Source organism: Chrysemys picta, chromosome 2, assembly GCF_011386835.1.
Source record: "Chrysemys picta bellii isolate R12L10 chromosome 2, ASM1138683v2, whole genome shotgun sequence".
Taxonomy (NCBI): domain Eukaryota; kingdom Metazoa; phylum Chordata; order Testudines; family Emydidae; genus Chrysemys; species Chrysemys picta.
Window position 1 is genome coordinate 162,741,790 of NC_088792.1, and position 21,639 is coordinate 162,763,428.

A 21,639-nucleotide genomic window follows, 5' to 3' on the forward strand; every position below is an offset into this window, starting at 1 on the left:
ATGCTGCGTGCTGAACAGACACGTAAGGGCTCTGCTCTGAAGACTTTACAATAGTTTTTATAGCCGGATTTTCTGAGCTGCTGGGCATATGCAGCGGCCACTGAAATCAAGGGGAGTTGCCTGCAGGTGAGACACTGCTGAAAAAACAGGCCATTCGTTTGTAAGTGCCATCCAGATTTGAAATGAAGATATCGAGACCCTCTACAAACTCACAGCACTAGAGATTTGGAAACACCAACACCAGGAGATGATTGAAAACGTACATTTATGAAGCACCTGGCAGCACCCTGGAGGATGCTGAAGCCCTTCACAAACTACACACAGCACCACGGAAAGGCAGTCAAGGTGAGATGGAGCGTGGCAGCGGAGAGAGAGGGAAATATAGGATTTCCCAAAAGAAAGGGAGACTCAGCCTGCTCAGTTAACGCTGAGATGATCATTATTAACCTGAACGGACAGAAGAGCCGGGCTAATAGGAGAACCCCGTTATAGCGAGAGCAATGGGGGCAGGGGAGTCAACCCCTAAGAGACAGAGACGGGGAAGCCTGTTTCCCCCAGCCCAGCGCGCTCTGGCTGACGGCAGTGCTCCAGGGAGGAGCCGAGGGGTCTCTCTCAGTCTCAAGAACTTTGCAACCTGCAGCCTTTCAAAAACGGACGTGAAGTTACAGAGCCCGGGTCGGGGGAGGGAATCCGGGAGCTGCAGCGGGGCCGGCTCCGGGGGGTGTGAGGCTCGGGAACTGCAGCGGGGCGGGGCGGGGCCCGGCCGGGGGGGTCTGGGGCCGGCTGCGGGGCCCGGCGGGGAGGGGACGAGGTCTGGGGCCGGCTGCGGGGCTATAGCGGGGCTGGGCCCCAAGGGGGACGGTCCGGGGCCTGCAGCGGGGCCGGGCCGGATGTGGGGCCCGAGGGGAGGAGGGGTCCGCGGCCCAGGGAGGCGCCCCCCCGGCCGGGCGCCACTCACTGTCGATGTCCTGGATGAGGCTGGCGGTGCCCGGCATGTAATTCATCCTGCGGCCCCAGCCCGGCAGGTCCCGCCCCGCTCCCACCGCCCACCACACGGAGCGGAAGCGCCGCCATCTGCCCCCGGATGGACCCACCTCGCCCCGCCCCGCCCCGCCCCACGTGCCGCCCGCGGGGAGCCCCGCCCCGTGGGGTCACCGGCCCCCGCCGCAGGGCCAGAGGCTACGTGAGGGGCCGGGGTGATGGGGCTGGGGCCCCCCCTCACCCACAGCCCCGCCCAGCGCTCCCCGGGTGGGGCCCGGCGGAGGGGGGGGGCTGTGCTTAGTTAATGCAGGGGACTCGATGAGGGCATTGTGTGCCTGTCTCTTTAAGAAACAGTGTCAAGTATCAGAGGGGTAGCCGTGTTAGTCTGAATCTGTAAAAAGCAACAGAGGGTCCTGTGGCACCTTTGAGACTAACAGATGTATTGGGAGCATAAGCTTTCGTGGGTAAGAACCTCACTTATTCCGAGGAAAGAGAAACGGGTGTCTTGTGCACCGCCCCGGGTTTCCACTGATTAGTGGATCGGGCGGTGATGGAAGGAAAGTTGACTGACTGATTGGCTAAAATTTAGTTTGCGTCATTAGATGCGGAACGCTAAGGCTGATTGGCTGGTATGCACGGCATGGGCGGTACCATCTCAGTGATTGGCTAAGTCTGCAGGGGCTGTAGCGTTGAGATGGCACCTTCAGGGCCATTGGCTGAGCTGGTCACGATGCGGGTAAAGGTTGTATCCCTGGTGGGGATTGGCTGCAGCGGGCGGGCTTCGCGCAGGCGCGGTGGCGTGGCAGCGAGCCGGCAGCGGCGCTGGTAATGTCTGCCCTGCGGCGGCTGTTCTACGGCCCCGAGGCGGAGCGGGCTCGGCCGGAGCCGGAGCCGCCCCCGGGTCCCTGGGGCATGGAAGCCCGGGCGTGCCCGCAGCACCGCGCGGCCGGGCCGGCCTGGCCCGGGGGCAGCTACTGCCCCGTGGGGGGGAGCGGCTGGGACAGGCCCGGCCGGGGCGGCGGCCCCCAGGTAACTGGGACCCCCTGGGGGGCTGGAGCGAGACCTGTGGGGGGTGGCTCTGCTCCGAGGCTAGAGCGAGATCGGGGGGGGGGCCTGCCCCAGGGGGTGGAGCGAGATCGGAGGGGGGGCCTGCCCCAGGGGGTGGAGCGAGATCGGGGGGGGGGGCCTGCCCCAGGGGGTGGAGCGAGATCGGGGGGGGGGCCTGCCCCAGGGGGTGGTGGGGGTGGAGCGAGATCTGGGGGGGGTGGCTCTGCCCCGGGGCCTGTGGGGGGGGCAGGAGCGAGATCTGTGTGGGGTGATCCTGCCCCGTGGGGTGGGGGTGTGGAGTGAGATCTCTGGGGGGTGGTTCTGCCCCGGGGGTAGGGGCTGGAGCGAGGTCTGTGGCGGGTGGTCCTGCCCCAGGGCCTGGGGCGGGGGGAGGGCTGGAGTGAGATCTGGAGGGTGGTCCTGCCCCGGGAGGGGGCTGCCCAGAGGCTGGAAGGCCCCTAGGGGCTGGGAGGGGAGCGTGGCTGGGGGCATCCCTGGGCATGGTCCTGCCCTAGAGACCGGGGGTGTCCCTTATGAGCACTCTTGAAGGGAACTGGGGAAGGATCCTGGGGTTCCGGGGTGCAGATGTTCCAGGTGTTGTGGTCTGTCACTAGCATGGTGCGGAAGAGATGACTGCTCTGAGATGCAATTAAACTAAATTGCTGCTGTTTTCCTGAATCCTTTGAACTACTCTAATTGATTACGCATTTCTCTTGCTGTTTCTGTACTCAAGCCGACTCTGCATTGGCTCGCCCTTAAGGCCAACTTGCCACAGTCACACTGGTGCACTAAGTTAGAGGCTTGAGCCTACAGCTACTGGAAAGCGCCTCTGTGTAATGCCACCTCAAAGCCCAGAGAGGGTGGAACTCTGGTTTTGACAACTAGACTGGAGAGACAAGAAGCCTGGAAAGGCTTGTAATTATACTGTGTGTAAAAAGAACAGGAGTACTTGTGGCACCTTAGAGACTAACAAATTTATTAGAGCATAAGCTTTCGTGGACTACAGCCCACTTCTTCGGATGCATATAGAGTGGAACATATATCTATATGCATCCGAAGAAGTGGGCTGTAGTCCACGAAAGCTTATGCTCTAATAAATTTGTTAGCCTCTAAGGTGCCACAAGTACTCCTGTTCTTTTTGCGGATACAGACTAACATGGCTGCTACTCTGAAACCTATATTGTGTGTGAGGATTTGAAAATAGGTGCCATCTTAAAATGCTTTCGGGCACTTATAGTGTGTGTTAAAGTCACAAACAGCAGACTGTTCAGACAGGCTCTTCCTTCCCTGATTTAGTTGGTGATTGGTCCTGCTTTGAGCAGCGGGTTGGACTAGATGACCTCCTGAGGTCCAACCCTGATATTCTATGATTCACAGCACTGCAACATATCTATGAATTCTCTTTAGCCAATTTTTAGTCTAATCAAAAAAATGCAATCTTCTGCTAGTTCTAGTGCTATCACTTTTCACCCCTATGGGGCAGTGGGTATGCATGAATGCAAATCATGTGCTCTTTCCTAAGTCTGCACTCATCCCCTCCCCTCGCTAACCTCCTCCCCCAAACAACCAATATTTCATGCAGTTTGAGGGAAAGAGGTAACAGACTGTGGATGTATTTTAATTTGGTCCTTTTAGCATGTGGGTCACCAGGCTAAAGGGAGTCTCTCTCCTAAGGTATGTGGGTCTAGACATCATTGTGATGGTAGCCAAGTACATATCATCTCAGAATCCACTTGCATAATTCTTCAGGCCTGCAAAGGGGTGATGAAGTGTGGCTGGTGCAGTGGAGTTATCCCAGGTAGTGGGATCCAGTAACTCACTCTTTATGAGACTTGGGACAGGAAGAACCGTAGAAGGAAAAGAGACATCAGAAAAACAGAATGAGGTCTGAATTTTCCTATCCTAAGCAACATGGAACCAGTAGATCAAATGGTGGTTTCTAGAGTCAACACTGCTTGTTGGACTCCAAAGGTTAATTCATCTACTTTAGAGTCTAGAACAAGCAGGGTTTTATTCATGGTCAAAAGTGAAATTACCGAGAGCATCCAACTTCTGTAAATTGCATGCTGCCAGCACCCTGCCCTGGTCTGAGAGTTGGGGATCACAAGCTTGGGAGCTTGTTCTCCTGTAAGCTGTGAGAGGTATGCTGAGAGCAGAGCTTGCTTGAAGACTTGTTAAAACATGCTTTTAGAAAGGGGTTGTGTCTCTTTCAATTCCTTTCTCTGTACAGTCCCCCACAATATGTGCTCAGTGGAACAAAGCAGGTTGGCGATCTCATTGCATCCTGTACAATTAGAGGAGTAACTTCTTCCCAGGGGAACTGTGAGGCTCATTTGTTTAGTAAGGCAATTTAGGATCCTCTGATGGAAGGTGCTAGAGAAGGACTGTGGGTTACAGTTCAGTGCTGAAAAGGGTGTCAGATAAGAACAATTTCCTAGCTTTGTTGTCACAGTAAGATGTGAACAGTCTGATTCACAACCAGGTTCCTGGAAATGAAGATTGCAGCAGTGGCTGTGTTGCTATGTGTACAGCTCAGAGCAAGGCTTGCCAGTGTTTCACATCAATTCCTGACATCAGGCTGATCCTGGCTGCCAGCAGCCAGCTCTCACAATGAAAGGCACCCCGTAAGCTTGAATATAGCAAAGGCAAGGACGGCAGTGGAGAGGGGTGTCTGTAAAAGTGTTGTTTGTAGCAGTACCTAGCATGAATGTCAGTGAGCGCATTCCAAGAGGAGCACGTTCGTGCTGAGGAGTTAACTGCATCTGTGTATCACTAATAGCAAATGGGCAGCATGAGTTCTTGTGGCTGTTTGTGGCCACTGTATCTTTAATGAGCTTGGGCTGCTGTTCCTCGTTATACACCGGAAAGAACTTTTCTTTCCTGAATGGGGAGACTTCTGTTCATTACTGTGACCAATATGGCAGTTTTCTGGGCAAACCTCACTTAAATGAAGTTTAAGTATCTTAGGAGCTGATGGTATAAAAAATGCTAATGTTTATGTACAGTATTATTGTGGGATTATATGCAGCTTCTTTCATGGGGGGGAGAGGATTAATGTAAACCCTGGGAAGTGCTATGAGCTTCAGAGGACTCTTTGGAACCGTGTGCTAAACTAGGGTTACCATAGGTCCGGTTTTTCCCGGACGTGTCCGGCTTTTTGGTAATCAAACCCCTTTCCAGGGGGAATTGCCAAAAAGCTGAACATGTCGGGGAAAAATACCGCCGGCCGGGCACTTTCCCTCCCGTGGCTGCTGTGCTCCCTACCTTGACTCTTCTGCTCTGTTTAAAGCCGAGCTGCCCAAGCGCTACCGGCTTCGGGCAGCCCCCATGCCTCCGGACCCTGAGCCGCCAGCCGGGCACTTCCCCTCCCGGGCTCCAGGGGCGCAGGGTCCGGAGGCATGGGGGCTGCCCGACGCCCGAGCGCTACCGGCTTCACGGTTTGCCGGGCAGCCTCCAGACCCTGCGCCCCCGGCTGGGCGATTCCCCTCCCGGGCTCCAGCTGCGCTGGGGAAGCGCCGGCCGGGGGCGCAGGGTCTGGGGGCTGCCCGGCAAACTGTGAAGCCGGTAGCGCTCAAGCAGCCCTTTTCGCATGGCTGGGAGGGAGGAGGGGGAATGCGGGGTGCTCAGGGGAGGGGGTGGAGTTAGGGCGGGGACTTTGGGGAATGGGCGGAGTTGGGGCAGGGAAGGGGCGGAGTTGGGGCGGGGCCAGGGTGAGAAAGGGGCGGGGCCAGGGCCCCGTGGAGTGTCCTCTTTTTTTATTTCTTAAATATGGTAATCCTATGCTAGACAAACCAAATTAAGTGGGCTTGCTAGGAAATACTTGGGAGGAGGGGAAGGTGCCTTCTCACCCAATTTTTAGAAGCTGTGCCCTGAGGAGGAGGAGAAGTGCATTGTTTACTGATCGCCTGTTACATGAGGACAAGCTCAGAATCCCAAACTGGATACAAGACTGACTCTCAGATTTGCAGGCGGGGGAAGGGGGGGGGGGCGCGCTTTTTTCTGAGCAAAAGCTGTTATGAACTTGTGGCTACAGAAAAACTCCTGTGTTGGGGTTGGAAGGACTGTTTATCTGCCAGAAGCCTTGTTGGAGTTAGGGGGGACATCTCTGGTAAGCTTATTAGCATGCGTGTAGGTTCTTTTATTATTTTTATATCTTTTCTCTGTAATGATTTTTACCTTAAGAATAAAATCTGCTTGCTTAGAGCTGGGTGGTAACTTTATTGTGAGCAATTACACTGTTTAAAGCCTCTGAGGAGAAAAGTAAAGCAGGCCTGCTTAGGCAGTCTGACTTTGCTGGGGAAATCACAGTGTAGGCAGGGATCTGTGCAGCCTGGAAGTACTCCAGTAAGGGGGGAGAGACGTGTGTCTCTGCTCAAGAGAGGTGATGGCTGGGGAGCCAGAAGTCTGAGAGTAGGTGCCCTTGTTGGATCATGGAGGAGGAATAAAGGTGCAGTTGCCCTTGGACTGTGACCATTGCTATCCAAAAATGAGTTGTTTTATTTTCCTTCTTAGGAGCAGCCTCCTTATCCTGGATATGGTTCCAACTACTGGAACTCTGCGGTGCAGCCTAGAGTTCCCTACCCAAGTCCGTACCCCGCTGGACCTGAGTTACAAAGCCAGGTATAGTAGAAGGGCAACTCTTTCTCCTCTTGTTTCTTTTGAAACTGAAAAGTTTGTTTTGTTGGGGTGAGGTTCAAGCCAATACCCCAGTACTAAAGGGCTGGTTTCCCTTGAAAAGAAAGGACCCAAGAATCCCACATAGGCGATATTCCTAAGCACTTGGTTCCTTTGCCCTTTTCTCCCGACTGCATTAGCCTCAGGAATTCCTACACACTGATGTGAAAATATTAAATTGGGTTTAAACTGGAAATTGAAACTTTAAACTACTTTAGCATCCATGCCTGAAACTCCTTAGTTAATTGTTGAAGCTCAGTGCAAATGTATTAATCTCCTTCGCTGTCAGTGTTGGTGACTTCCAACTGCTTGATATGAAATGCACTGTATCCTGTTGCCAATGAACTGACAGTAATTTGGGTAATTATTTTTATATCAGTGGTCCAACTAAATGAATAATCCCAAATGACTCTTCTAGTGTCTTTCAGTCAAAGATCCCAAAATGCTTTACAGACTCTTAAAACAGTCATGTGGTAGGCAGGTTTCTATTCTGTTTTATAAATAGGGAAACTGAGGAACAAACAGATAAAGTGACTTGCCTGCAGTCACACAGTGCGTCAGTGGTGGAAGTAGGAATAGAACCCACTCTAACCATTAGATCACCCTAGAAACTCCCGAAAGCTGTGGGCAGAGTAGATTCTTCCTTGCCCTTCTCTCCCTGCCCATCCGTGATGCATGTCTGAAATTCTTGCCCCCGGTACTGGGCAAAATTCTTCTGGTTTCTTTATCCTGCCAGCTGAAGAAATTAGCTCTAATCTTTCCACTAAAGCAGATACAACATTGGTAAGGCTGGAGACCCTGTTTAAAAAGCCCTACTCTGTACAATAGCAACCTGGTATGTTCTTTTTGAACACTCCTCTCACTGGAAAATGTTACTTAACTAATTACAAAGCACATGCTGCTTTAGGGTTTCGTACTTGCATCCAGGGCCGGCATTAGGAAGTGCGGGGCCCAATTCGAACATTTTCGGCAGAGCCCCGGCAGGGATGACTAAAAAAAACCCATGTAAAAAAAACCCTTTCATTTCTTAGCAACCGGTTCCCTATAAAAAGTTTTGATTTAAGAGATGTGCCACAGTATGTATTTTTTTGTACCAATAGGGTTAACATACGTCAGTATTTTCCTGGGAAAATTTAAATTTTAAATTTAAAAATTCCTCTCGGATGGCGATTTAAGAACCAAAAAGCCTGACATGTCTGGAAAAATACAGATGTATGATAACCCTACCTAAAGTTCTTTTCTTTTTTAAAAAGATGGGCCTGAACGAGAAATGAGCTCCGTTTCACATGTGTGGGTCCCCGCCACTCCCTGGGGGTATGCTAGGGTGACCAGATGTCCCAATGTTATAGGGACAGTCCCGATTTTGGGGTCTTTTTCTTATATAGGAGCCTATTACCCCCCCCCCCCCCCCCCCCCGTCCCGATTTTTCACACTTGCTGTCTGGTCACCCTAGGGTGTGCACATGTGTGGGTCCCAGCTGCTCCCTGCCCCCCTCATTGAAGCAGATGTGCAGGGTTACTGCCCTGGGAACTGCAGGGCACGAGTGGACATGGGGCTGACTGGAGGTAGGGTCTGGCTGCAGGCAGGGCAAGGGGTGCAGGGCTGGCTGGAGACGGGGGGGTGTAGGGTGGGCTGGCTGGCTTCAGGCAGGGCCGCAGGGGGGTGCGGCAGAGGTTGGCAGGGCTGGAGACAGAGGAGTGCGGGATTGGCTGGCTCAGGCAGGGGGGTGCAGGGCTGGTGTGGGCAGGGCAGGGGGTGCGGGGCTGGCTACAGGCAGGGCAGGGGATGCAGGGCTGGTGCAGGCAGGGGTGTGTGTGGGGCTGGCTGGCTTCGAGCAGAGCCGCAGGGGGGTGCGGCAGGGGTTGGCTGGAGACAGGGCAAGGGGTGCAGCAGGGGCTGGCTGCGGGCAGCGGCAGGGCAGGGGCTGACTGGAGGTAGGGTCTGGCAGCAGGCAGGGCAAGGGGTGTGGGGCTGGCTGGAGACAGGAGCTGGTTCGGGCAGGGTAGGGGGTGCGGGGCTGGAGGCAGGGCAGGGGGTGCGGGGCTGGCTGGAGACGGGCTGGCTGCGGGCAGGGCAGGGGGTGCGGGTACAGCCCACTCTGTACGGTAAGTGCCCCCTCCTCCTTCCTCTCCCACCCGGGTAGCAGCAGTAGCCCGGGGCTCGGGGGCTATTTAAAGAGCCTGGGGCTCCCCTGCTTCCACCGCTCCGGCCCTGTAAATAGCCGCGGGAGCCCTGGGGAAGCGATGGGACTCCAGTGGCTATTTAAAGGGCCGGGGCGGTAGAAGCAACGAAAGCCCCGGACTTTTTAAATAGCCCCCAGAGCCCTGCAGCCCTACCCCAGGGCTCCAGCAGTGGGGCTCTGGTGGCAATTTAAAGGGCCTGGGGCTCCAAGGGAACCCCAGGGGAAGCCGGGCCACCCCGGTACCAGGACTTGGGCGCGGGGCCCTCTTAGGGGCGGGGCCCGATTCAGGGGAATTGGTTGAATTGGCCTAAAGCTGGCCCTGCTTGCATCTCATCTGCTTAAAGTATAACTGTAAAATCTTATCTTACGCTCTTGTAGGATGAGATGCGCTAGGGTTTGTGTTACAATATGAATTTGGTTTCCCATCGTGATTGTGCTTGGAGCAGCCATTCTCTAAGGACTTAACACTTTTTTTTTTTAAGAACCAGTGTGACCGTGTTTCTTACCTGACAGTGTTAGTGCATTTTTTATTTTGTTGAGGGAAGAGCTTTTTCTGTTTTGGGAAGACTAACGCCCTCACCCCGGTGACTATGGATAAGGTGTGATTCATGCTCCTTGGATGTACAGTAAAATCTGTAAAAACACTAGCCATGTAGGAAAAGCAACTTGGATATGCACGGGTCAAACGGTTGCTATTTGGAAATAGTATAAATGCAATGGCAAGTGTGGATGTGTAGTGCCTCACACAATGGGCCCTTTGATGCTAATGCACTACAAATAAGATATATTTCTAAGGAGGAATATTGGAATAATAACACTTAGTCATAGGCAAAGTCAATATTAGCACTAGTAAAAGATGACAAACATTTTTGCAGAAAATTTGTCATTTTAATTCCCAGCTTTTGAAAAGGAGCAACTTCATTTATTCAACATTTTACACAAAAAATGGATAGCAGTTTCCTCCCCGCCTTCCTTATTCATTGGCAAAATGGAAAAAGGTGGGGATAGGAAAAACAAAATGAAAAGTAGTTAATTTTTTCTTCCAGCTAAGAGAATTTTTTGCAAAAAATTTCCTCTTCAAATAGGCCTTTTTTTTTAAATTGGGATAAATTGTTTGAAAAATGTCAGCCAGCTGTAGTCGTTATAAATGACAGGACTTGCATCAGGCATGAGATTATGGAAAGTGTTTAGCAAACCTCACGCTTGGGAATGCACATGTGATGTGCATGTAGGGAAAGAGTCTGGTCCCCGCTGCTAGTTGCATTACAGCCAGCGCAGTCTAGGAACTCAGTGCATTCTCCAATGGAGGGGAAGAGGATGGGAATTTAGTACTTGAGAACGACTCCTATGACTTTCCTCCTTTTTAAAGAGAGTAACAAAATAAAAGGCCCCAGCTGTGTAGGTAGAGAAATGCCTGCCCAGCAAATTTACCAACAGGGAGACACTGATAATCTGTAAGAATGGCTGATGCTTTAAATAATTAAAAAGAATGGTCTAATCCTCAGTAGAGGGCAAGCACTATTCATTGTACTCCCGCTTGCCTGCAGAAGAAAAGGAACTGACAGAGCACAGTACTTTCTCTCTACTCTCTGGTCCCATGACTCACTCTTCTTGGGCTGTTAGTATTATTTATTATTGGTATTCTAGTAGTGCCAAGGAGCCTGAGTCACAGACCAGGACCCCATTGTGTTCTAGCCACATCAGTAAATATTAATTCACCAGATCACATGCTTTAAGATCTTTAGTATGTTTCCAAACAAAATTTCGCTAATGCACAGTTAAGGTTGTTAGTTTATTCTCCTATCCAAAATTATCTAATTTATTCAAATATTTCTCTTGAGAATGTAACCATTATAAAGTCAGCACCTTCTTAGTTAAAGTTCTGTTGCTGTGACCGCTGTGGCCCCCTCTTCCTCTAAAGACGAAATATACTGTGAAGATGAGACAAACTAACAAATGCCCTTTTCAGTGTAGCAGATTTAGGCACAGAGACAGAGAGGGGTTAGGTTATAAACACTGCTTTTCCACAGACCGTAACTTTAGCCTCCCACATCTCAGTCCTACACCAGACTCTTCTACCAGCTTACAAAACTGACTGTCTCCAACTGTCATGTGGATGTCACTGCATTCCATTCCCTCTGTCATTGCTTCCTATGCTCCGTTGCTAAGAGCCTTGGTGTGTGTCACTGACCACCATTATTACATATGCATGTTGCATCTGACCAAGATGTATGTAGTAAGACCAGGGAGAAATTTCAAGGCTGCTGGGAGCCTTCATGATTTTAAAGGCCCCTGCGACCACTGATTGTGGGCACTCCAAAGACAGCTACAAGTTGCCAAAACTCCAATTTGGGTCAGAGAAACCTGAAGTCAAGACAGCCCATTTTGGGGGCTGAAAGAAACTTGCATATAACAGCTGAAGGCAGAGTGTACCATCCCCTTTCTCTGGGCAAGAGAAAATACACAATTACTATAGGAAAAATGCCAGATTGAGGGGGAAGGTGCCTCCCCCAAAAGCTAGCTGAGAGAGATGTACTTGAGGATGCAGCGCTGAAGAGCAAAGGCAAGTTGGAAGGTGCTGCAGCACAGTACCTGCTGCACCTGGAAGAGGTAAAGCAGGGAGACAGTCCACGGCAGGGGGAAGTAGTGATGATGGAATAAGATCATCCACTGGAGAGGGACATGGCCACAGCTCCGCAGCCAGAAGAAGAGGCGGTGGTGATGGAAGGAGAAGACTCACTGAAAGGTTTTGAATCCTCTCCACTGCATTTAGATAGGGATGTTGGAGGAGACAGTCTGACCCAGGGTGTTGCAGCTGCTTGCCCACACTCAAAACAGGATATAGACTCTCAGGAAACAGATGATCTGGTGAAGTGGCTCCTCCTCCAGCTTCTGGAAGGGGAGAGGAGGCGCAAGGAGGCAGAGAAAAGGCGGGAGGAGGCAGAAATAAACTTTCAGCAATTTCTCCTGGAGTTGGAAAAGAGAGCTAACAAGTTGGCTCTGAGCTCCCAGGTCAGACCTGGAGAAGCACTCCACCCTCATGTAACTTCTCCAGACCACATAGAGTCATCGTGCTCATTCTGGATACACATTCAGAGAGTGTATCAGTGGCTGAAAGACCAGTGGCCCCTACGTATGAGTCTGTGTCTCCCAAGGCAAGTCCAAGAGACTCATTGCAGTGAGGTAAGTGAGGCTGAGCACTATGCAGAAATGTATCGGTACAGGTTTAGGGAGTACAGATTCCAGGAGACAAAGGGACCCCAGGAGGCTTACGTTCAATTATCCGAGCTGTGCCACAAGTGGATCCAGCCCAAAAGCAAGAGTGCAGCATGGATTGCTGACCTGCTAATCATAGAGCAGTTCCTGGAGATCCTCCCACATGATGTTCAGACATGGGTTAGGAGGAACAGGCCAGACACTGGGAGTAAGGCTGTGTCCTTGGCAGAGTACTTCTTGGCCATAAAGGAGCATGCTCAGTGCTCAAAACTGGTAAGGCCTCCAGGATGTCCTGTGAGGGAGAAATGTAGGGCTGGAAAAGCAGGTAGTGGGATTATGACTTCAAGGACCACAAATGCACTTTCTTAAGAGAAACTGGGCAGCTTGCACACATGGTCACATAGCCCTAGGGTGACCAGATGTCCCAATTTTATAAGGACAGTCCTGATTTTGGGGTCTTTTTCTTATATAGGCTCCTATTACCCCCCACCCCCTGTCCTGATTTTTCACACTTGCTGTCTGGTCACCCTACATAGCCCTGAGCATATGCTGCACTGTGGGTGGAGGGGTGGGGATTGGCTTAGATGCTCTCATCCCTGTGACACATGAGGCAACCCAGGGGTGACACATGAGGCAACCCAGGGGTGCCACATTTCTTGCTCCATGGTAGTCTGTTCTATGACAGCAACATCTGTGTCAATAGTTTTCTTATATGTCATCTGCTCTTCTCCTCATTTCCATCTTCCACCAAGTGGTGTCCAGTCAAGGGCTTATCTAGGAATATGTTTTTTCTAGGGCTGTCAATCACAGTTAACTCACACGATTAACTCAAAAAAATTAATCTTGATTAAAAAGATTAATCGCAGTTTTAATCACACTGTTAATAGAATACCAATTGAAATTTATTAAATATTTTGGATGTTTTTCCACATTTTTATATATATTGTATTCTGTGTTGTAATTGAAATCAAAGTGTATATTTTTTATTACAAATAATTGCACTGTAAAAATTCAGTTCACCTCATACTAATACTATAGTGCAATCTCTTTATTGTGAAAATGCAACTTACAAATGTAGATTTTTTTGTTTGTTACATAACTGCACTCAAAAATAAAACAATGTGAAACTTCAGAGCCTACAAGTCCACTCAGTCCTACTTCTTGTTCAGCCAGTCGCTAAAACAAACACATTTATTTACATTTACAGGAGATAATGCTGCCCTCTTCTTCTTTACAATGTCACCAGAAAGTGAGAACATGCATTTGCATTGCACTTGTGCAGCCAGCATTGCAAGGTATTCATGTGCCAGATATGCTAAACATTTGTATGACCTTTCATGCTTCGGCCACCATTCCAGAGGACGTGCTTTCATGCTGATGACGCTCGTTAAAAAAATAATGCATTAATTAAATTTGTGACTGAACTCCTTGGGGGAGAATCGTATGTCCCCTGCTCTGTTTTACCCACTTTCTGCCATATATTTCATGTTATAGCAGTCTCAGATGATGACCCAGCACATGTTGTTCACTTTAAGAACACTTTCACTGCAGATTTGACAAAACGCAAAGAAGGTACCAATGTGAGATTTCTAAAGATAACTACATCACTCAACCCAAGGTATAAGAACCGGAAGTGCCTTCCAAATCTAAGAGGGATGAGGTGTGGAGCATGCTTTCAGAAGTCTTAAAAGAGCAACACTCCGATATAGAAACTACAGAATCTGAACCACCAAAAAAGAAAATCAACCTTCTGCTGGTGGCATCTGACTCAGATGATGAAAATGAACATGCGTTGGTCCACACTGCTTTGGATTGTTATTGAGCAGAACCCGTCATCAGCATGGATGCATGTCCCCTGGAATAGTGGTTGAAGCATGAAGGGACATGTGAATCTTTAGCGCATCTGGCATGTAAATATCTTGAAACGCTGCCTACAACAGTGCCATGAGAACACCTGTTCTCACTTTCAGGTGACACTGTAAACAAGAAGCAGGCAGCATTATCTCAAACTTGTTTGAGCGATTGGCTGAACAAGAAGTAAGACTGAGTGGACTTGCAGGCTCTAAAATTTTACGTTTTATTTTTGAATGCAGTTTTTTGGTACATAATTCTATATTTGTAAGTTCAACTTTCATGATAAAGAGATTGCACTACAGTACTTGTATTACGTGAATTGAAAAATTCTATTTCTTTTTTTATAGTACAAACATTTGTAATAAAAAATAAATATAAAGTGAGCACTGTACACTTTGTATTCTGTGTTGTAATTGAAATCAATATTTGAAAATGTAGAAAACATCCAAAAATATTTAAATAAATGGTTTTCTATTATTATTTAATAATTGTGATTAATCACAATTAATTTTTTTTCATCGCTTGACAGCCCATGTCTTTTCACATCTGTACAGTATACCCAAACACCTTAAGCCTTATTTCTCAAATCATTGTCCCTACTGTCTGTTGGCCAGTCCTTTGAAACACATCAGCATTGTTACTTTATCCCACCAGTGGACACCAAGTACTCTCTGTAAGCATCTCTTATGTAATGCGTTAAGGTTCCTGTTGCCAAGTTTCTGAAGAATATAACCTTGTGGGTATCACAATGACATTGTATAACTTTATCTTGGTTCTTACGTGAATCTCCTTACTTTTCCAAATCCAATATCAATGTCAAATATGGGGAGTCAGTAATCAAGGTGCTTCTGTGATTGACATGACAATTCAACATGACAAACAAGTATGCTTCTGAGATAGACAATCAGTGTTGATGGCCAGCTCAACCAGGAAGTGGAAGCAAGAACTGGAAAGGCGTGTGGAGTTTTTTTTTTTATTTATTTATTTATTTATTTATTTATTTGATAAATATGTGGAGAGGTGGGGGTTGTTCAGGGAATCAGGATGTGGGGTAGTATTTGGAAATCCTTCACTGACTGTAAGTGTTGTATAAAGGCAGGGAACGTGAGAACTAGAGAGGGGGTTGTGGAGGGAAGAGGGCTGTTGGTGCTAAGGAGTATTCTGTCACGAGGGTCTGTTGAAATGGAAAGGAGATTGACCTCTTTGATTTTTATCACACTGACAACCAATCTTTTTCCAGGGATTCTAGGGCCATGGAGTACCAGAAACAGTTATGTGGATAAGCTTATAGAGAGCTAATCAGTATACCGGGGCACAAGGTAGGGACCAGAAGTAGTGTGCTTAGCAATACCCAACTGTTAAATAATGTTGACCTGCCTTACAGGGGTGGTGGAGAGGCTTAATGTTTGTAAAGCATTCTTGTCAGCCTCTCATTGGAATCTCTGTAATGCTTGATAATAAGACATGCCAGGAGGAAGACAATTAAATTTCTATCCTAGATTTCTTTTTTTCCCCCCAACCCACAAATTTTCAAATGCAAACCCCCTCTCCTACTTTAATGGTAAAACTTTAATCACTCAAGTGAGGAAAGAGTTATGGTTCCCACAGCAACAATATTAATATTCCATACTGGTGTGTGCACAGTTGCTATGGAAACCATAACTCTGAATTTCCTGATTTGAGACTAAAATCCCTATTTTACAGTTGCCTAAAACCTATTCCACTCTTCCCCTACACAGCTCTGTTGCTGCTCCTATTCCGGACCCTAGAGCCTTTGGCCACTCACAGTCCTCCATTTCTGTGATTCTATAAGGGACCTCAGGAAGTTGTCTAATCCAGCCCCCCAACCTCCTGTCTTTCTGGGGCAGGATTTAAGTATACCTAGACAGCAGGTTGGGAGTTTGACAGGTTAGACAATGATGGGGATTCCACAACCTCCCTTTCAACCTATTCTAGTACGCAATACTTGGTTAGAAAATTTTTCCTAATATCTCCCTTGCTGCAAATTAAGCTGATTACTTCTTGTCCTTCCCTTGATGGACATGGAAAACAATTGCGTGTTGTCCTCTTCGTAACGACCTTTCACGTATCTGAAGACTTAGCATATCCTCCCTCAGCCTTCTCGAAACGAAATATGCCCAGTTGTTTCAACCTTTCCTCAGAGATCAGGTTTTCTAAACTTTTTATAATTTTTATTGCTGCCCTCTGGACTGCTCCAGTTTGTTCACATCTTTCCTAAAGTGTGGAGTCCAAAACTGGACACAATTTTCTGGATGAGTTTTCTGGCCAGTTTTGAGTAAAGCAGAACAATTCCCTTCCATGTCTTACAACCAACATTCCTGTTAATACATCCCAAAATGACATTTGCCTTGTTCACAACAGCATCACATTGTTGACTCATATTCCATTTGTGACCCACTGTAACCTCCAGATCCTTTTCAGCAGTATTGCAGCCTACTCAGTTATTCCCTGTCTTGTATTTCTGCATTTGATATTTTTCCTTCCTAGGTGCAGTCCTTTGCACTTCTCTACATTGAATTTTATCTTACTTATTTCAGACCAGTTTTCAAAGTGATGTTGACAAATTGGTATTCTAATCCTGTCCTCCAATGTGCTCGCAGCCCCTCCCACATTCAATCTGTGTCCATCTCTCAAATATGTTCTCTGCTTGTTTTTCAGGGACTGGAGTCTCCCTACACAAATGGAGCCTATGGCGCACCTGGGGCTGCTCCACACTATGCTAATCTGCCACAGTCAAACACTTACTATTCTGGGCACTCTCGGGCCTCCTACCCGGCAGAGTCTCCGAGCATGTACCGACCGCCATCGGCAGCCTCGCATTGGCATTATCCCCCACCAGACTGCCCCCCGGAAGGCCCCTCTCTCAGGAGGCAGGCCCCAGGATACTCCCCACCACCGGTAAGGAAGCTAGTACAAGAAATACATGCTTCCTTTGGGAATATGCTTGGGGCTGGTGTGAGTACAACTCAGCTCACTATTGGATATAGCCCTTCTGGAGCAAAGGTTGGCATATGCTTGCCTAAGGGCAGCCTGCCCCTGCAGCTATCAGCCATTCAGGTCTGAGCCCTAGAAGTGCACTACTTAGCTGGTGCTCCTGGCTCCAGCACGGGAAATGTTTATCCTGAGGCTCATCTCATGCCCCAGGTCTCTCATCTCTTGCAACACAGCCCAGTATCTTGACTGACACTGTGCTGACTTAGACTGCAGCTAAACTACATAAATGGCCAAGAGATCCAGCCATGCCCACTCTTATAAAGATGTGTAACCACTCCCTTGGCCTAGGACTTATAATTAATAGGCTGACATGTCAGAGCCAAGGTAGCTGGTCTTTGTGGCTCTTCACAAGGAGTGTTTAGTAGGAGTGGAGAAGCACGTCAACAGGTATTTTCAATGACTGAATGAACATGACTTTGAAGGTACTACCTTCATTTCCCTCTTCCTGCAGACCCCAGGTATGCCTGTCCCACACTATCCATATGGAGGAGATACCAACCCTGGCATTCCACAGCAAGGGCCACCACCACAACCAAGACCCCAGGATGAATCGTGGGCTTCCTCTGGCATCTATGGAATGCAGCCACGTTACGCCTGGCCTGCTGCTTCGACACCCCAAGGAAGTCCATTTGTTTCAGAATCCTCTCCATCCTGGCCTGGCAATGGAGCCCCTTCTCCTCATCCTCCAGCTCATGATACAAAGGTAAAGATTTAATGCTTTCAAGATTCTTTGACACTTTCTGGTGCCTATCTTAACCCAGCCATGTGGGCCACTGCACAGCAGTGCAAAAATCCCTTCACCAGAAGCTAAGCGTGCTGCTTTTACAGTGCTTCTAGCTCCCGCTGGTGCAGGGAAGAAGAGATCTTGCTTGGAAATCCAATCCTGTTTAGTATTTACGTACTGCTTTTACAACTTCCGAACGCTGTACAAGGCTAAATAATTGTAGAGTGAGTCTGTCAGTCAGGGTGAGCTCTCTGACTGCAGGTCTGTGATCAGACCACTAGACTACACTGCCTCCCTGAAAAACACATGTATTTTTCATTTCTTTGAAGTGCTTCCACCTTTCTCCCCCTCTGTTAAAGCAATGGGTTCATACTACATAGAAACAAACTAATAAAAACTAGGAATTCTCATAATATTTTAGATCCATTAACTTGGATATCCATAAATAATATCCAGAGTTATACTTAATGCAAAAAACTAAAGGGAGGTATTGGAGGGGATATCAGATCTCATGCTCCAGGTCTTAAAACAGTCTCTCATTAGTAGGGATTAGGATGAGACCTTTATGGGGGGCAGATCATCCCATATCTGCGTGCTGCAGGGTTTCTTGCATCTTCCTCTGAAGCATCTGGTGCTGGTCACTGGGAGCCAGGAGACTGGACTAGAAGGACCTGTCCTGAGCCACACGCAATTGCTGTGTTCCTGTCCAAGTGAACTCCTGGACACAGGAATCCTTTATTAGAGACTTTACTAAAAATTAATGTTGTGGGAATAACAGATTCTGTTCCTTCCTAGTCTCACCATTCTCCTCTTTACAGTTAGAGGCCCTGGCTACACCAGGATCAGATCTCTGGAAGGTACAACTGTGTTGACAAAGTACTTGCTAGCAGGGTTCTAATGTGGAGGGATAGCTCAGTGGTTTGAGCATTGGCCTGCTAAACCCAGGGTTGTGAGTTCAGTCCTTGAGGGGGCCACTTGGGGATCTGGGGCAAAAATCAGTACTTGGTCCTGCTAGTGAAGGCAGGGGGCTGGACTCAATGACCTTTCAAGGTCCCTTCCAGTTCTAGGAGGTGGGATATCTCCATTAATTATTATTTTTATTATCAATAGCATGGCCATGAATTTGTCATCTGGGAATAGTTATAAAATTGTGTAATACACTCCATTTCCAGGGAGTGTATATCTCTCATGATCCTCTGAAATACATCCATACTTACCAGAGGAATTGGGCTAGAATCCTGCTAGCAAATATCATGGTTAAACATAGCTGTAGCAAGCATAATCCTGACCCGACTGTGGACTATTTCACAGCTGTCGCATTGTCATTCTGCAGACACAGAGTTTTGTGAACCAGATGTGGTTCCTCTAACTAGTTTGTTCTTAAATAGGTCAAAGACTTGAGCACTAGCTGTCTCTGAGTATTCCTTCTTTGGCTTGTTTATTGGCAGCAATGCTTATGTAAGAAGGTTATGTGAGTTTCACTTTATTAGGTCACAGCATATTATGACATCAAGGTGGATGACAGTCTCAAAGTGCAGGCCTCATCCTGAGTAACTTCCATTGCCTGAACCCTTTTTGCACTGCCATCCTGGGCATGCTGCACATCTTCCAAATGAGCAGGGAGGCAGACTGGCCCTGCTGCTCAGAGATCTGCTTGCATTCCCTCTTTGATGCAGGATGTGGGATAAGAAAACTGATGTTGAAGGAAACACATTTTAAAACCTCTGCTTGTTTCTGATTTAGGATACTACTTATGACAAACCAGACCAAGGAGCAAACCACAACAACTACTTCCCAGAAGTCAATCATCAGCCCTCTGGGACTATGAATGATCATAAGTCAACTCAATTCAACACCAAACCATCCCATTTCAATCCCAAAGTGCAATACAGTGCACAGCCCCAAATGTATGATAATGTACCTAGGAAACCACCTTTGAACCAGGATGCAGGTTTTAAACCCAGCGACCAGCCTTTGTCAAAATCCCTGGGAATGCAGGCAGGGATTCAAAGAGTTATGCAAGTTATGGAGGAGGTCGAGCAGTTGGAGCAAGAGGTGGATGAATTTGTAGGAAAAAAGACAGACAAAGCATACCGGCTCCTGGAGGAAATGCTGACCAAGGAGCTGTTGGAACTGGATTCCATAGAGACTCGTGGCCAGGACAATGTTCGACAGGCTAGGAAGGAGGCTGTTCATAGAATCCAGGCCATACTGGAAAAACTGGAAAAAAAGGGATTGTGAAAGACCGATGGTAACAACTCAAGGCCTGCTATGGACATCCCAAAGCGCTCTGGTTAGGCTTAATTCTCAGCCTGCTTCTAACTACTTCGTTGACCACGAAAAGCAATAAAGTCTGACTATACTTTAATTTTTTTTAAACCCAAAAATGATAAATTGGCTATGGACGAATGAAGGCAGGATTGAAACATCAGTCCTGAATTTTCAGGTGGTTGTTCCAGGCCAACGAATGTACAGACAACTATGGAATTCTGACACTGCCAAACAAAGTGCTTTTGCCTGTGTGGGTGTCTACGTGCTTTTCATCAGCAGGAGAGGAATCTGTTGTATGGAACAGACTTTTCTGTACTAGGCCAAATGTGTGTCTGTAGATGCCACCTGCTGCCCCATGGCTTCTTAAACAGCTGGAATTTCTGTTAGTTACAAAGGCATTGCCACACACAGCAAGTACAACAAGACTTCAGGCTCTTGGACCACAATTCTTGTGTATTATTTACAGCTTCATCACTCTAGTCATTGAGATTGATGTGTATTGTTCTGTGTCTTTTTGGTGCACGCTGTAGTACTGTCTTGAAGTACTGGTGGAAGAGACCATATTAGGTCAATATGGCAACTTCACACTGTTTTCTTCTATATATTGAAGAGCTATTCAGTGATGTTTTATGTGGGGGAGCGGTAATAAGGAACACAATTGGGAGCTTTTGAATTCTGCCTCTAAAAAGGCAGTGGTGCAAATGAGAGATGGCGGCATGATCCTAGGAAGTGAAACATTTGAAAATGATTTTTCATGGCAAATTGGGGTAAAAATCCACTTTTTAATTGTAATGTCCTTTCACATAATGCAGTTTTGTATTCCACTATAATCTGCATAACTGGTGGTTCTGTACAGTGCACTGTGGAGGGGAGAGGTAAATCATCTGCCTTTAACTGGGGGGCTACCACATCTGAAATTAAGTAGTCATTACTGTGTATGACAAGAGAAAATAAACTCTGGCAAGTTTTAAACATCATTTTGTACTGATAAGAAGTTGGAAGTGACTTTCTTTAAAGTTTGTGTGAAACTATAAATGGAACCTGTTGTAACCAAAGCACCATACCTGGAATTCTGTCCTTGCAGCAGAGCCTCATGAGACAAGGCAGCAAGTGGCATGGAAATGGTGATATTCGTGATGTTGAAAGGGGGTTGGTCCTACTTTTGAGATGGCTTGGAGCAGACCAGTTCTGTGAACTCTTTAGCCTTTTGCTCCTGGAACAATGACCCCATTTTCCTGAAGCCATCCAGCCTGGCATTCTCTATGCTGCTAGTCAGTGCAGTGGAAGATGTATGTCTGCAGATTCTACATCCTTAGCGCACCTGAATTCTGCTGGATGGTACTGACCTCTCCAAGCGTTCGGATCCATCCTCATAATCATGCATGTGGTTGGCAGTCTAGAAAATGTACTCTGGGCTAATCCAGAAGAGCAGAATAATCAGTCTGGGCCAATAAATGTTTTGGATTGGAGGACCGTGTTTAATAGCAATCAATGCCTCCTATCAGGCAGAGACCAACCAGGCCTAGCTAATGCTGTTTGGGAAATAAAGTTGAATCTGATTCCAAAGAGCAGAAGCTATGCTCTAGCTCGTCACTATATTGTAAGCAGCCTCCAGTTCTATGCTAATATAAGCGGGGAGATCTGGTTACAAGGACTGAACGTCTGCAGGAAGTAA

The 21,639-nt window shown here is 47.9% G+C and overlaps 2 protein-coding genes across 8 annotated transcripts in view; one reads left to right on the forward strand and one right to left on the reverse strand.

Annotated features, from left to right (window-relative positions):
* Nucleotides 1-1,115, reverse strand: part of LSM1 (LSM1 homolog, mRNA degradation associated) — a 78,469-nt gene extending 77,354 nt beyond the window's left edge. For 4 of the 5 annotated variants that reach the window (XM_065584637.1, XM_042840365.2, XM_065584631.1 and 1 more), the window contains exon 1: nt 959-1,110. In XM_065584637.1, the coding sequence (XP_065440709.1) occupies nt 959-1,004 (46 nt within the window). In that variant the 5' untranslated portion in view covers nt 1,005-1,110. Of the gene's footprint in view, nt 1-958 lie in introns of all 5 variants that reach the window. The other variant, XM_005286531.4, reaches the window with a different exon arrangement.
* On the forward strand, nt 280-20,941 carry BAG4 (BAG cochaperone 4). Of its 3 annotated transcripts, none has more exons than XM_065584649.1 (5): nt 280-345; nt 6,541-6,648; nt 16,634-16,873; nt 17,421-17,672; nt 19,437-20,941. In XM_065584649.1, the coding sequence occupies exons 1-5, from the start codon at nt 295-297 to the stop codon at nt 19,932-19,934; spliced, it is 1,149 nt and encodes a 382-aa protein (XP_065440721.1). In that variant the 5' UTR covers nt 280-294; the 3' UTR covers nt 19,935-20,941. The 3 variants fall into 3 exon arrangements, with proteins under 3 accessions (XP_065440721.1, XP_065440722.1, XP_023964285.2); XM_065584650.1 differs by lacking the exon at nt 280-345 and adding an exon at nt 1,289-1,445; XM_024108517.3 differs by lacking the exon at nt 280-345 and adding an exon at nt 1,750-2,010.
* The last annotated feature ends 698 nt before the right edge of the window (nt 20,942-21,639 follow it).

What these genes read in the sequence shown, in the direction of transcription:
- BAG4 (XM_024108517.3), top strand. Translation starts at nt 1,810, where the DNA reads ATGTCTGCCCTGCGGCGGCTGTTCTACGGCCCCGAGGCGGAGCGGGCT. An exon ending in GCCGGGGCGGCGGCCCCCAG is followed by an intron (nt 2,011 to 6,540) that starts GTAACTGGGACC and finishes TTTCCTTCTTAG; the next exon opens with GAGCAGCCTCCTTATCCTGG. An exon ending in GACCTGAGTTACAAAGCCAG is followed by an intron (nt 6,649 to 16,633) that starts GTATAGTAGAAG and finishes CTTGTTTTTCAG; the next exon opens with GGACTGGAGTCTCCCTACAC.